We start from the raw sequence: 16,696 nt of genomic DNA on the forward strand, positions 1-16,696 counted from the left end.
TGCATCGCCATAATTGACCTAGGTCCGTTAACCTTAGCCTACTAAAAAAAAACGAAATTAGAGATATTATTAGTCGTTTGGAATGTTTCCATGGTAGGATGGACTTAGGCCTATAATAATAAAAAGAAATGAATTCTCAAAGGAAAAACACCAACATCTCCGCGATTAGCTGTCACGGTTAAAAATACTTCTTTGGTCTGACATGCTAGTAATGTTTCAAGCATTTAGAGTTAAACGTTGTAATATTATTATCATACTAGCAAAACGGTTAAATATAGACGCGTGACATATCCTTCTTGACGGGTTTCATCAACACGAGCGTTATGTCCATATATGTTTAAATATAAATCTTGTCAGAATCACTTTCGAGCAAGATCCCAATTTTTAAGAGCAAATCATGGCGACAATGGGAATATGTCACGTCGTGTTGTTGTTTTGCAAGGTTTTTTTTTTTTTATTAAGAGAGCTGATGTTGGCGTCGGTTAGCTATGATGTATGGTAGCTAATACGGTTTATCTTTTTTTTTTAGCACACGCTTACCGGACACTGTGCCAAAGTGATGGCAGCCAAGTTCATGGGTGAACCGAACAAAGTGGTGACCGGCAGCCACGATCGTACGCTAAAAATATACGATCTCCGGATCAGAGCATGTAAGTATAATAATTTACCCCGGTGTTTGTTCCGACTTGTGCACAACTTATATGTCCTCGCGTACGCGGCAGAGGTCGCCTGGAGATGGTGGCGGCGGTGGAGGTGTACAATGTTACACGGTTTGTTGATTAACAAACAACTAGGGCGCCACCGTCCACTTCTCTCTAGTTGGTGTTGGTCCAATAAAAAACAAAACAAAACTCGTCGGTGGCGTAAAATATGACCATGGTGTCTTTGGCGGTTGTGTTTTATATTATAGCGTGGTTGTTGTTGTTTTTTCTACAGGCGTCGAGACCAAGTTTGCGGGATCCAGCTGCAACGACCTGGTAACGTCCGAGACCATCGGCACGACCATCATCAGCGGTCATTTTGACAAGAGGATACGTTTCTGGGATACGAGGACCGAAACGCCGCACACGGAAATCGAAGTCCAGGGACGGGTCACGTCTCTGGACTTGTCTAGAGGTAAACACGCTTTTACATTATTAATAATTGGCACTCGGTCAAATTTACGCTCATAAATTCGCGACTCTTTATTTATATAGTATTTTGTATTTAATATATTGTACACGAGTAATGTGGTATAAAACTATAAAGTAGCAACGCACATGTCACAGCTGATTCCCACACGTTCAGATAATATCGAAATCACACTCTAGTTATTATATAGTGCCAAGAACGAAACGATGCCACTAAGGATATCGCGTTGTTCTCGGAGATTCTCCCATTGATTGCCCACACGATTCGCTGCAAATCATATAAACAACCATTTAAAACTTTGTCTCCAATCAAGTTAATTGGCACGTAGTATTTAATGTGTGTAGTAGGTACTATTTACTTTTTAAATATTTTTACAAGACGATGAAACATTGTACAAAATTGTGAAATACGCATTTTTTTCAAACTACTAACTACTATCTTAAAAACTAGTCTCGCACATTTGAATTTATATTAATATTATTTGCATTGGACACTTAAGCTTTGCTAGACGTTTCAAATTCAAAAATTTATCCAGTGTCTTATTTCATAAAACGAGTGAGCATAATGTTGCAAAAGTGTATAATGCGTTTTAGAATGTTAAGGAAAACAGTTACATTCTAAACAGCTGCATTCTAACACGTTACAATAATTATTATTCTTTTATAGTTTAGATATCATGAAACTATTTAAAAAAAAAATATTGTCTTAGGTGAGCTATATTCTGCTTGAAAAGGAAAAAGAAATTACACATATAATTGTTGTATAAATTAAAAAAAACTGATACATTATACACAAAAAAATAATAAATAAAAAAATAACAAGTTAAAATGAATTTTATGACATTTTCAAATACTAATATAATATTGACATTATGACAATAACTTATTTTGACCACTAAGTTTTTTTCTTTGATTGCTGAGCTATTCTGATCTGTTTAAAAAAAATAATATAATTTATCTATTAGTAATCCTAAATTAATTAATGCTTTCGTGTTCTAATAGTTTAATGTTGTCGCGCCAAGTATGTATTGAAAATTGTATGCGGTTATTCTTTATTTTCTTAACATTGTTAATTTTCTCGTGTTTTTTATTTTTATATACTTATATATTTTCATAAATGATTGAAAATTATCGTCATTTAGTATAAGTACATAAAGTAGTAACAATTGAGGTACTTAAAGAAGTAAAGATATAAATTTTAGTTTTTACATTTTTCCTACACAGAAAAAATACATAGTTGGTCCAACTGTGTAATTTTTTCTATGTATCTTCTTATAATTAAGTTTTTAAAGTAGTAAAGTAGTGTCAATAAATAACCATCTGTTTGCCATGGTATTTTCTTTTTAAGTATATATTTATATTATTTTATTATTTATTTTCTATTATTCCTTCACTTAGTCTAATAAAATATTCAACGATTTATGTTTTTTTATCTATATTGTAATTAGTAGCTTGAATACAGCACAATTAAATTTTTGTTTGATTTATGCATTTGCAAAAGAACATGCAAACAACAAACTTACATCATTTTTAAATGAACGAAAACAGTAATTGCGATTTATATTAGATATCTGGATTTCCATGTGCGTGTATAATATAAATGTGTATGATAATAAACGTATAAACGTGTTTGTAGAAAGACTTAAACGAACGGAGCTCAGCGTACCATAAAATACTGTTATCTCTGCTCGTCTTAACCATTTGCAGAAGATCATTGAGTAATTCAAGAATAAATAAAGAGGTCATTTCCTTTACAAATGATAATATCTCCCTAGGGGGCAATTAACTTAGACATGTAATACAGTAATGTAACAGTAATCACATACAATAGGCTGAAACGCAATAATGATACAAACTGCTTCTTTATATTATATATTTTTCTTATAAACATTGTAGTGCATACTAGACAATTACTCTATCTATGGATAAACTAGTATATTTAAAAACAATTATACTGTAATTTGCACTTTAGGAAAGGCGCTCGGAGGCTAAACAAAAAACTTAATTACTTAGTATCGTATAAACTTATTGTATAGCAAATAAGAAGATTTAATTGTATATTAACTATAACAATGTAAACCACTGGAATACAGTCTTTTTTTAATAGGGTAATCTCGGTTGAACGGTAATTTACATGTAAGATTTTACTGTTTGGTTTATTTTAATGCAGTTGGATTTCAATCTCGAAAACAATTTGTTTTTGCATCAACTGAAGTAAGGTTGCATCCGTGATAGCCAGATTTTATAGTTGCAACCATTAAATAACATTTCTATCAAATGAACTTTTGATTAGTCAGACAAAATACGTTTTCGTGTAACTGGTTATTTTTTATATTCGAATCCGGTATTTTATGTTAATATTATTTCGTTTAAACTTATTAGTTATTAGCTCGTAAATAAATGTTTATTAAATTCCCACAGTAAATAGATCTTCCAAGGAAGGTCATAAGCAGTCTATCGGAATCTGAATACCCGAACTTAAACCGTCTGTACCTGTCATAACAATATGAGCTTAGTATGGGAGTTACCTGAAAATAATAGGCACCGCCAGTATTAGACAGGTGGTAATTAAGTTATATTATATTGGATACATTTGGGAAGTTCCTGTCAGGAACCAATCGGGTACTAAATATAAAACCATTTTAACCTAAACAGTATTTTCGGTTTGGTATTTCGCCCAAATCTAATTAGGTATTACAAGAACAAATTAATATTTTTTAAGTGCATGAAATACATTTTTAGTTCACTTTTCATATGTACCTATGTGTTTTTTGTATAAACCCAATATTTTTTTTTTAAATATTAGTTACACAGTTTGATCAATATTCTGATGGCGTTTGCTTGTCTAAATGTATATTTTCGATATCGAATCCTGTAAACGATAAATCTAACCTGGCTGACGTATTATTATCCAGTATAATAATATTGTAATTTTTAATAAATAATAATTATTATGATACACTATAATTAATTTATATACGAGTAATTAATGCCATGTATATGAGATTGAAAACTCTTAGAACTTGCATTTAATTACACAATGCATTATGCATAATCCATGGAGTGTATTATTCGTACGTTTTAAACGTAATCAACAGACGACTTACCTGTCAATCCGGATCGCAAAAAAAAAAAATCGTGATCCATGGTGTAAAGCATGGATCACTTCTGTGATTAATGATTTATATATAAAATCTCAGTACACTGATAAATTGTTAGCGCACGATTATTAATAATTATTATTATTGATGCTGTTTTTAAAAAAAATGTGTGTTGTTGTTTTAGACTTGCGATTGGCGTTGTTTTAATTATTATTTTATGGATAAGATTCTTTCAAAGCACTAAGACTCCGTTTACGTCTCAATGGAATTCAATAGCTAATTAATATCTTCTGAAATTCCCAAAATATTATCTGAACTAACATTAATATTATTGTCTACCGTTCGTGGTCACTTGGAATCCTGTGTTTCGCTAATCTATATTGATGTGCTCTTGTGTGCTTCACTAGGTCTTTACGGGCACGCACTTCTTTTCGTGCTTTAGTTGTACTGGTAATAAAAAATATAATTAATTACTTGTAAAACGAATAAAAAAAAAATACTTCCCCGATATCACACAATATTAACTACCGACCGTTACATAATTAATAATATGCTCGTGACTTTTTTATGGAATTCAGTGGATTTACACTGATAATAAAACGTTAACATCCGAAGGTCGTATAATTTCACATAATTATCGATCCACCGGATCCATATAGTTCACACGCAGCCATAGAATTTTTATTGTAGTTTATGTCAGTGATTTTCAGATTTGATTTGACACGACCAACGGCTATATTAATACACTATAATAATATAAGAGGTAATGGCGTAGGTATTGTGGGTTCCGGGCATGTTGAAGTTACTCACTATCATATAACGGATTTTAATTATAATTTACAGTTTATTTAGTTTTTTAAACTTGTACTTCCACGGGCTCTTATAGTTATAATACAGCCATAAACGCTTAATATAGTCCTATAATCCTTAATATAAGATTCGATTGTAAAAAAAAAAAAAAAAAAATAATATACTGCAAAATGAATAGCTTTTTTGTTTTGTATATTACTATTGATTATTTTCAATACCCTCGATTACTCACATTTAGGATATTATTCTCTATGACAGTTAAAGTAGATTTAAGTTGCCAGAGCAAAGAAAATAATTAATAGGTATGAGTTATTATACATAATTATAGAAAGTATCGCATATTCTGTTTGACGGAATACCTATAAATTATACATTAAAAAAAACATGTTGAGTTAAAAATATACTGATTAGACACTATTTTTTAGTCTAAATATTAGTATTCTTACTATAATTGTTATAGAAATTCTAAAAATATAACAGTTTAAAAATTCCTTAACTATCTATTTCTAAATCTACCTTCTAGGCAAAGTCACTCGCCTTAGCGACTTGGTTTATATCAAAACTCAAAAGTATTCATGATATAAATTTAATAACAGCTGACGGCTTAGTCGATTTTTCCTAGAAAACGTATATTGTATGGGGCGTGGAAGTAAAATAACATACTTGGGTACTTGACAGCCTTGTCTCTTATACCTAATATTATATCCTTTAAGAAAATGAAAAACGTAGTTTCTTGATTTTGTTAAAAAATACAAGAAACAGACAGCATAAATTATAATAAAAACGAATTCAAATTCGTTTTAAGACCAGAATTCACTACTTAAAACCATATCATTCCTAAACATACACAATACCTATTACACACTAACAACTATACGTTGTTTACTAAACACTACTTTAAGTATTTCTGTATGTGTATAAAAATAATAATCAAAATATAGACGTCGGTAATTCGATGATTTCGAAACTCGTCCTGTACCGAACTCGTTTTCATTTTTGAGTATACTTTTTTTTATAGATATTGGATTGCCACTTGCCGTTTTGGATTTCCTGGGGAACTCGGACGAGTTTCGCGGCGACCCTTTTTGCTCTTGTTGCTTAATCTATTTAAATAGGTGTTTGTCCCAGTGGGCTACTTATTACCATTATTGTTGTTATTATTATTATAAATACGTCGCACTTTGCGCACGATTCACTACAAACACTCTCATTAAATAACCACCGCCGACGCTCACTCGCGGACGCCGCCTTCTTCTTCGCGCGCCATCTGCACCTTTTCCGACCGTTTCCTCGACCTCTGGCAAAATGCATTACATTAGAATAGAGAGCCACGACCACGGCGATAGGTTAAAGTCGTTTTAGCGTTAAATGTATACACACACACACACACGCTGCGAGCGCGTGTAGGATTTAAAAATAGATAGGCATTAGGCGAGAGAGAAAAATAAGAAACAAAATGTAAATTATCATATCTTGAACATAATATCTAAACACGATCTCGACCGGTGATTACCGGCTGCGGACCAACTATAACAATATGGTACATACCTACAGCTGTTGTACCTCTTATGTGCGACTCCCTACCGTCACCCGTGCTGGTCGTCGAGCACCACCGCTGCCGGAATGAAACCGTTGAATTTCTTGTCGTTTTGTAAAAATATTTCATAGCCAACCAATGGTTACCCGCATGACAGACACTGTATATAATGATAGTACACGCCATTGTGGATACTCTGCTTTTTAGCTTATTAAATATGTTATTTTTCAAAAAGCCGTATAAACATTTCCCTATTCAAATCCGAATCTACCGGCCTAATATGTTTCCTTTGAACTTACTACCAGAAATACAATGACCGGCGGCCAGTACAAAACATTGTAATCGCAAGCGACCGCTGTATTATACCGATGATGTAGCAATAAATGTATGCAATTGTGCGGCACCTCTCGGGGAAAAAGCCCCGTGGCGGCGAGACCTTCTTACTGCGCTATTGTTGTTTGACTGTTGCTACTTGCTATTATGAACTATTTCGTTGTCCGTATTGGTTTTCAAAATGCGCGTCAAGTCTATACACTAACAAAAATTTCGAAACTAACATATTTGGCATTTATATATATTACATATAACTGTTAACAATTTGCAGTATCGGTGCGGACCTGGAGGCATTTCGAAGATAGAAAATGTATAGATTGTATTCGATTTATAAAGGTTACACATACACCTTAAAAATGTATATTTTTCCTTTTCAAAGTTAGGGGTTTGAATGTTTTTTTTAAATTATGTTTTTGTCTCCCAAAATCAGTTACCTGAATTATACAGGTATTTTTATCAGAACAATAACGCTTGTTGAAAATTACATGTTTGAAAAAATTAAAATTCGAATTACCAGAGTAGCTTGGTTGAAAATTCTCGCTAATTAATTTAATCTTAATTCTTATCACTTTTACCGTTGTTATATTTTGTACTCTATGCAGAGTTAAAACAAATGTATTAAATAGTTATAATTATTTACGAAACCCTTATAAAAGTTTATTTTATTTACATATATTATAAACCATAAAATTGCGTTCGAATTTTCGATATAGTCGTTAATTCTTTTCAATTCAACATTCGATTATACTGTTTTGTATATTTATTGAACTTCGTATTTGATACATTCAGAGCAATTACTTACAAACTATACATGCTATATAATTTGAACAAAAAGTGTTATAGATATACATTTATATTTTTAAATGTTGCGACGAACGTATATATAAAGCAACATGGTCAAGTTCTATTTTCGACTGTATAAACTACTCTACAGAAACCTTGAAAAAAGGATTTTTTTTTTATAATTGACTTATTTTACCTCTTAAGTTATGTTAGGTATGTAATGTATTATTAGAAGAAAAAAATGAGACATAGGAAATTGAATTCTCGACCACTTATACTTGGAATGTATAATTATTGCACTTGGCATCTTGGAAAAAATATAAAGCGCCTCGGATTTGAGTAAGTAAATAAATAATTGTTTGAAATTTCTGCGAAGAAGTTTTTTTAACACACTTCCCTTGTAAACTCATTTATTGGCAACAAAACTAGCAGCACTAAAACGGGAAAACTCGGGTAATTGTATGCCTACCAGTTACCGTCTGAGCTGTTAAATATTAAAACTTATAATCAGAGTTGGGATTTTTTTATTCGAATTACAAATAATAACTAATTTATTCGAATGATCTCTTTATTCAATACTATTTACTCGAGAAAACAAGATTTACGTATTTAAAATGTGGTAGACTTTAGATACGGTCGAGAGTGCTGGGGCTTCTGCGAGAGTTTCTAGATACTAAACGTCGAGACGACGGGGGTCTTCACTCTTCCGGTTGGATATTATAAAAAAGATAATTCTAGAAAAGCGGTATCAATGACGTCACCATGGGGTCACTATTTTTCTAACTCTAGACTCCCTATTAATCTATCCACCTATAGAATTATAGACTAAACATTCAGTTAAAATCCTTTAAATTGTTTGTAAAATGTTTTGTTGAGTTATTTACATGGTTAACGGTCATATCTATAGTTACAAATTGGATTTGCCAACGTTTCGGAAGTTTTCCATCTTCTATCTACAGGTCTGCGTTGCGTACTCGTTACGTGTTGTTTGTTCCTCTGCTGCCTGTAGACTGAACGATCGGTTGTAGTTTAAATATCCCGAGGCGTGTTCTACTGTTATTATTATTTTCTTGTTACCTCCTTTTTGTTTGTCATTCTCCGCTACCGTCAGTTTATCCTGTTCCGTTGTAAAACTTTTATTTAGGACTTAGAATTTTCATTTTAAAGTATACTAGCTGTAAAAAATGTTCTGCTTTCAAAAAAAAAAAAAATTCAAATCCATTTAACTATATGAGGTGCATTTGTCGTTAGAAATCTTATTTAACACTAAATTTGTTTTAACTAAAACCTGAATAGATATGTTAAAATTATACCCTAATTTTAATAAACATTACCTGAAAATTAATAGACTAAGTCGAAATAAAAACTATAGCTGACTAACCCCCTATAACTTATTTTTATTTGTAACCTTTAATAGTTATGCCTATATATTATAGCCTATATCTGTAACAACTGTGAATAAGTGTGTAAATCGACTTCAGTGATTTTACAGGAGAGCGATTTTAAACGTTGACCCGCTGCCACAAATCCCAACTTAGCCAATAACTTGCATCTCTCTCAAGGTTTTCTTGTCTGTTCAACGAGTTTGATATTTATTCAAGGCGTGCTAGACGCCTCGGACTACATCCTAGCGTACTTAGTCAATTTTGACCAAAATTCGATTTTCACACTTAATCACAGTTGTTACAGATATTATCTTTCATAAGTAGTTCTTATTGTAAAAACTTAAAAATTGTCCAGGAGCGGAATGTCCACCTACAATTTATTTAGAAACGATTTATCAGCAGAGTATTAGATTATAAGAGCATTTGTTAAACCTAAAGTGAAGTTTACGATCTTCCCACGATTTTGTCTCAAATCTTAGCACGCGAGGCGCATATTTGCTTCCCGCTGGCGCCAACTAAATATGTTATGGTAATTAAACCGATCAAAGTGAATTCATAAGTAATCAACTCGTCATGCCGAATTATATCACATACTACACAACTACTGTATGGTAATATGGCATACTACTTTGGGATTTGTATATATGTGCAACATACGTGATATTCGTTTATTAAAAATAACGTATCATACAGTCATAGTACACCGTTAAGGCGACAAATGATTGAGATAAGTAGACACCTAAAATCCCCGAATTCGTTTCAAACATCTATATATTGTGATTTCTTAAATTTTACTATTGACCGTTTTTAAAATGTATAAAAATCGTTGCTTAATATTTTTCATACACAATAATAATTTGATAAGTAAAATATGTATACCGTATTTAGAACGTAATAAACTAATTAATATTATGATGATCTTGTTTTCACGTTTAATATACATAGAAATGTGTAAACTACACGTTGTCTAAAAAAAATTTTTTTTTTTTACTTTTAGGGATGCTTTTTTGAATAAGCTATTAGTCTGTTTATGTAGCTAATAGAAAGTCTAATAAATATATATATATATATAATATAATATAAGGAGGCTCCCCAATACCGGGTCATTCTTTTAACGTCCTACACTAGTTTACTCTTAAAATAATTGCAAATTTGAAGTGTTTCTTTTTGAAAATATTTTTGATTATACTGTATTACTATATGAAGCAATAATAAAATTTTTATCTTTTTTATTATTTGCTTAAGTTCTATCAACTTAAATGGCAACGTATATATTTAATTAGCTTTAAAAATTAAAAATAATTTACTGGAAATGTTGACTTGTCGATAACCAGTTTGAATAAATAGTTTTAAAAGTATTAAAGTTTAAAATTTAGGACGGAAAGAAAGGTGGAGAGGAGCATTATTTTTATCTGCGCGCATTTCTTAATCACATTCCACCTCCGATCCTAAAATTTAAACTTATATAACTTTGAAAATAACTAAATTATATTTACTATTTATTAACGAAAGTTAATATTGGGCTGGTTAAATATTGAACTTCAGTGGTGAAATATTTTGTACATTTTTTTTCATCGGATAGAAGCATAACTTTTATGTCAATGTCACGGACACTCTGATAACATCAGTATAAAAACCATTGTTTCACGATTATGTGTACAATTTGTGTCTTAAAATGGTAAACTCTATAGACTGTAAGCACCAACCGATGCTGCAGGTAACTATTTTGTTGTAAATATTGTTATTATCTTGTCGATGAAAACAATATTACAGTATTCCCTTGAAAACGATTACCGAAAAAACGAGACGGTGTTTATCCGTGCTGCGTAAACTATCGAATTCGCCAACATAATTATTTTGTTAATATTTTCGAGATCCATTGTATTCGGCTTTGGATGAATAACGGTGATTGATCACCGTAGAATTAAATATTATTTTTAATTACTAAATCATTTAGTAATAATTAATGATTTTCGATTAAATTTCGCCAAAAGCCGTTTTGGTGAATTTTCTAAATGTCTAGCCATTTGTTGCTTGTCAGAGTAATAATAATACCACATCTTCCCACGTGATGATTAATAAGCTAAAATGTATTATTTACGCCGACATTTACACATTAAGAAAACCGTTTTTTTTACCCCTTTAATTTGTCACTTTTTTTTTTAAAGGATTATCATTCTTTTGTGTTTGTATATATGCCGAGTAAAAATATGTCATAGGTATACGCCGATGGTTTTATCATTGTTTGCTATAATAATTACAATCAATGTTGATAAGACATCGAGTATCTACTTTTGATATGTTAAATCTATTCTAAAATCGAATTTAAGTGAAATAAAAAAAAATGTAATTTAATAATTTATAATAATAGAATAGTTTATCACAAATTTGTTTGTTATTCATAATTAATTTAAAGATCACTTGGGCACAATTATTTATTTTTGCGAATAATTTGTTTTATTCGCTTTTTTTTATTTAACGAGAGATGATTGTTACAATTATCTAATTTAAAACAGTTATTTAAGAAGAAGTTTTTTTTATTTATCTTTTATCAGAAAAGTTATGAACAAAGTTATTCGTCGATCAACAAGTTATCTATTATTAGTGAATAAATACATTATTTATCAAATTATCTACTTTATATTATTTTATTTCAAATTTACCCACATTTTTAATAGTACCTATATGATATTTGTTACTGGGCACTCTGTGTATTTAATACACACTATTACAATTGATGCATTAAGTCGCGAGACACACACCCAGGCCGAACCACAATAGACGATTATTATAATATTATTATGCACTTACAGTACAATATATTTATGCTGATATGCACACTATAGTAGGATAGAATATTTTAATAATTGTAATTCGGTTTGTATGTTTCAGATTGTAATTACCTGTTGAGCTGTGTACGAGACGATACCCTGCGGCTAATCGATCTCAGGACAAATAAAATAATTAACACATTCGAGCAAGTCATATTTACATTATATTATTATTTATTATTACTCTTATTTGTTTGATGTTAGTACAACAAACAAATCAAATATAATAGTATTGTATTATTGATTAAAGTTATGTGGTTCCAATTCAAGCACACATTTTACCACGGGGAAAAGATTCGTTTTATGTTCATTATTAATGGGGTTGTTTTTAAACAATTTGGAGTTACTCTATTACCAAGTTTTCTCTCTCGAGGCAAACTAAATAGATTTTTTTTTCTTAAAAATAATTTTAAAAGTTTAATTTTGTTTTTTATATTATAAAAACGTATCCAGAGGCAGTCGGTCATTGCGCTAAGTAGAATATAATAATATACTTTTTTAATAACAAAAAAACAAATAAAAGCTTATTTTAAAGTTTTTAGATACGAAGAAAGGATAATTTTATAATGACATACGAGACGCGTTGTTTAATACTAGTTTGTAAAGTCTTGTTTATCATTAATTTTAGCTTTGAAATATATTTATTTATAAATATATTTATAGTTTTGAATTGTATGCATTCAATTATTATAGATATTTATTTTCATCAATGTTTTAAGAGGGTTAGGTTGGTTAATTTTTTGTGGAGGCCTGAAGCTATAATAAAGATTTATTAGTACACTCAGGTATGCTGACTCTTTTTATTGCAATTAATATTTTTAGCAAACTATCATAGCTTTTACTTACAACGTGTCTCATTAGTATATGTGTCTTAATTATTAGTTAGATGTAAACCATTATATATTATTTTGTCTGCTGTAGTCTTAGAATCTTAATATTTGCATACATTACTAGTAAAAAATGTATACGTCAAACGTCATAAACTATTTTTGACAGTGTTTCAAAAATGTGTTTTTTAAAGTAATTAATAACAGAAAAAAGGGAAATAAAACAAATTATTAAAAATGAAGCAATTGATGATACCATAAATAAAAACCTGATAAATACGATGTAGAATATTATTTTCTACATGTTTCCACAACATTATAACTCGGCTCACTGTTTTTCAATAATTGTACATAATATCTTAAATATATTGTAAGTATCTTCTTCTATACATTACTTAATGTCCCAAAAAATATATAGACTTACGACACCACTGCACTATGCCATACATATAATATATTCTTAAAACTTCTTCAGTGACCACAACTATTATTTTGTGGTCGAATTAGTTTTTGTAGGTTTGTATAGATTTTCATTTCTAGTTTAAAACACGCACTCCCAAAAAAAAAAAAAAAATAAGCAGAGCTTGTGCGAGGGAGGAGGAAGTTATAATGGCTCCTTTATTAGACAGGTACCTACCCTATTTTTTATATGCTAGGCCTATAGTAGCCGACGGTATTTCACTGAAGTGTTATGAATGCATCGTGTTGTGCGGTAACTTCCATTAGAAAAAAATAGTACACTTAACAGCAGACACGATAAAAGGCCTTCACGGACACAAATCAAAATTATTATATAATCTAATAACATCGTCGTAAACGTTGGCCGTACTGTTTTTAAAGTTATAGCCCTATACGTGATGTACCAGCTTGTCGGTTTCCAATAAATCTCTATTTGCCGCCGCGTTTTGAACTTTATCCGGTTTTTGTATTTAACAAAAGTATATTATGTTTCGGCCGTCGACAGCTGTGTAATAAACGACCGTGTACACAACGCGTTAAAAATATTTTTAAATTAGGTTCGCCAACAAATAGCTGAAATTAAAAAAAGAAAATCAAGACCGACGGAGCACATTTGTCTTATTGAGTAGCTCACTTAACCGTGTAAATCTGGAGTGTTGTTTTGATTAAAAATTCGATTAAACTGCTACTCTGTACACAAGGATTGACGCCCCGGTGAGCGTTTTCCTAAATTTTTTTTACTCCATGTCCATGACACAGTCATGCAGCGACCCCGTCGAAAATTATTTGACTTGTCCGCCGACCGTGTGCGAAAAGAATGTTAAAAAAAAGACCATCGGTCGAGTTGAAAGAGAAACCCGAATGATGTTTTATTGCCTATACACGCCGTTCGCGTTATACCACGACAACGTTACAGGAGCCTCTGAACGAATAACAGTGTTATAAGTTATGTGTATTCACGACGCGTCCAACGTGCGTGCCTGACAGTGTATGTATTAAATAATAAAAATATTAATAACTAGTAATTCGAACGCGGCAGGCCCACAAGCGGTTACGGACCGATTTGAACAGATCTCGGTGCTCAAAATCTATAATTTGACTATTTTTGTTTTGTTTTTATATTCATTTTTATTGCATTCGATTCGATTTAGTCAGCTAGCAGTCGTCGACGCGTTTAGTTTTAGATCGTGAGAATATTAATAGGACCAACTGCAGCTATTAAATGGGTCAAGAGTGACTTTATTATAACCTCCGGTAATTTTGTATAGAGAACAATTTTAAACAAATTAATACATTTTAAAAAAAATTGTGAAATTTAATGTCTATACGACATGTATGTATAACTAGGTTTTTTGTATAAAGTTTTTTCAAAACAATTTCCTATACTTTATTTCTTAATAAATAGGTGGTGTGACTAGTGTTGAGTCCCGCATGGTTTTTAAACCTTTAGATAATTTACAACGAATACGATACGTGTTATGCCCCGTATGTCAGACTGTCATCAATATAACCTCCTCCCACCGATTTTGATTGGCAACAACTTTTTGGGCATACTCACTAGAAATGTGTTAGTTGACAATTCTATGGACAATTAGTAAAAACTACGGGGTTATAATGGTAACATTTTACGACGGACGGTCACTATATACATTGTAAATGATCTGAGCTTCAAGCGTTCAATTAAGATTAAACATAGTTGATTGTTGATATTTTGAAAAAATTGTAAAATAGTATTTTTATTTGGTCGCTGTTTATCCTATTGTCGATAGTAAAAATATATCCATTAAATTTTTTTATGAAAACTCAAATTTTATGAATTTACAGGATTTGTTCGATGTTCCCACTTATTTTCTATTAATTATAATAATAATAATCTGTTTTTATTGTCGATCACTTCGCACGACAGTGCTATTCTTTTCTTATTCTGCACGCCAATGGGTTTTGATTGCGCTTCGGGCGATACCGTTTGTTTTTCACTTTAATTAACGAGATCGTAAAACCGAATTATTCACTTGGAAGACCGTTAATGACCGCGGTGGTACTTGGCGCACCTGAGTTTACGGCTTCGTTTTATTATATATAATCGCTAATGACGTTTGAATTCGGTTTGTCCTCCGCCGTTATGACTTAAGACGGTATGTGTATACATAGCGTCGTTATTCTGTCGGACCTCGTTAATCTGTCAACTGAAAATCCTGGATCATTGCACACCGTATTTCGACCTTAATCGCAGAAAACGTGTACATGCTCGTTAACTGGTGGGCAAAAATACAGTACTTAACATGTGGGTGTGGGATTACAGCAATTTTCATTAAGACATTTAAATTGGCACCCGCTTGTAAACGCTTTACACTGCTGCGGCCGAAATCACTGCTCGGAGGCGTGGGAATTGCAGGAGGCAGGGTATAAAATATATTAGTATAAAAAGGTGGTTTTACATAAGAACTTTAATTGGTACAAGTCGAGTAACGTTTTACGACGATCCTATTAAAAATAATAATTTATACCGTTGACTTGTTGCATAATACCTACATTAAAAGGTTTCGTATATAATTTTTTTTTTAATTTCTAGTGTTTATGCAACGCGCGTTGCTCTTTTTAATGTTACAGTGCCGACGGATTTAAGGTGGGCTGCGACTGGACTAGGGCAGTGTTCAACTTGGAATACGACCACGTGGCCGTCGGGTCTTCGGACGGTTCGGTGTTCATATGGGACATTTCGAAACCAGCGAAGCCTCTGGTGGTCTTGAGGGCCGAGCACAGGTAAAACACTTGATAACACCTATTTAGAATAATTTCAACAGATCCCGGTATTTTGTCCGTAGTTCGCCGGTGACAGCCGTCTCGTGGCATCAGTTTACCAACAACGTGGCCAGCGTGGACAGATCCAGGAGGGCCGTGGTATGGGCCGATGTTTGAACATAATATTATTTTTTATACGACACCACAACACGTGCTGGCCACTCTTTATTCGTTTTTCGGCGTAATTATTGTTTTTATTTGTTATTTTATACGATGACTAAAAAAAAAAAAAAAAAATTGTATATTTTTTACTTTTATTTTCATTATCCGTACGCGTACATTATAATATTATATTGTAATATTGACCTATGCGTATGTCGTGTAATATTATAAATTATATTTTTTTAATGTCTTGAGCTATACTCACATAGCTCGTTAATGTAAAATCGATTTTATATTGTAAGCGATTCAAATACAATTGTTTTCCTTTTTTTTTTAATAACGTTCAGATGGTGTTTTTTTTTTTAATACTAACCGCCTGCAAATATTATAGTTACGGCGCCATCTATGTGAACGACCTGGGCCCGTTACGATTTTCCTTATACCAGAGCGCAACGCCGGCGGTTCATTATACATCCATACAGTAATACTATTTCTATATAATATAACGTTTATAGCTACAATTACATGATCATTACAAATATCAACATTAATATTTTCTTCTCGGTGCTTGTACTGTTGGCATTGTGTCCCCCTCC

The 16,696-nt window shown here is 31.7% G+C and overlaps 1 protein-coding gene across 1 annotated transcript in view; it reads left to right on the top strand.

The window, feature by feature from the left end:
* Positions 1-16,384, top strand: part of LOC126837936 (autophagy-related protein 16-1) — a 118,851-nt gene extending 102,467 nt beyond the window's left edge. The window contains exons 8-12 of the mRNA XM_050571947.1: positions 530-650; positions 937-1,116; positions 11,972-12,056; positions 15,807-15,959; positions 16,022-16,384. Of these exons, the coding sequence (XP_050427904.1) occupies positions 530-650; positions 937-1,116; positions 11,972-12,056; positions 15,807-15,959; positions 16,022-16,115 (633 nt within the window). The 3' untranslated portion in view covers positions 16,116-16,384. The remainder of the gene's footprint in view (positions 1-529; positions 651-936; positions 1,117-11,971; positions 12,057-15,806; positions 15,960-16,021) is intronic.
* The last annotated feature ends 312 nt before the right edge of the window (positions 16,385-16,696 follow it).

Source organism: Adelges cooleyi, unplaced genomic scaffold (genome assembly GCF_023614345.1).
Source record: "Adelges cooleyi isolate 19-005CV unplaced genomic scaffold, UGA_ACOO_1.1 ACOO_flye_CR_arks_rails_tigmint_CR_PRNA_30, whole genome shotgun sequence".
NCBI lineage: Eukaryota > Metazoa > Arthropoda > Insecta > Hemiptera > Adelgidae > Adelges > Adelges cooleyi.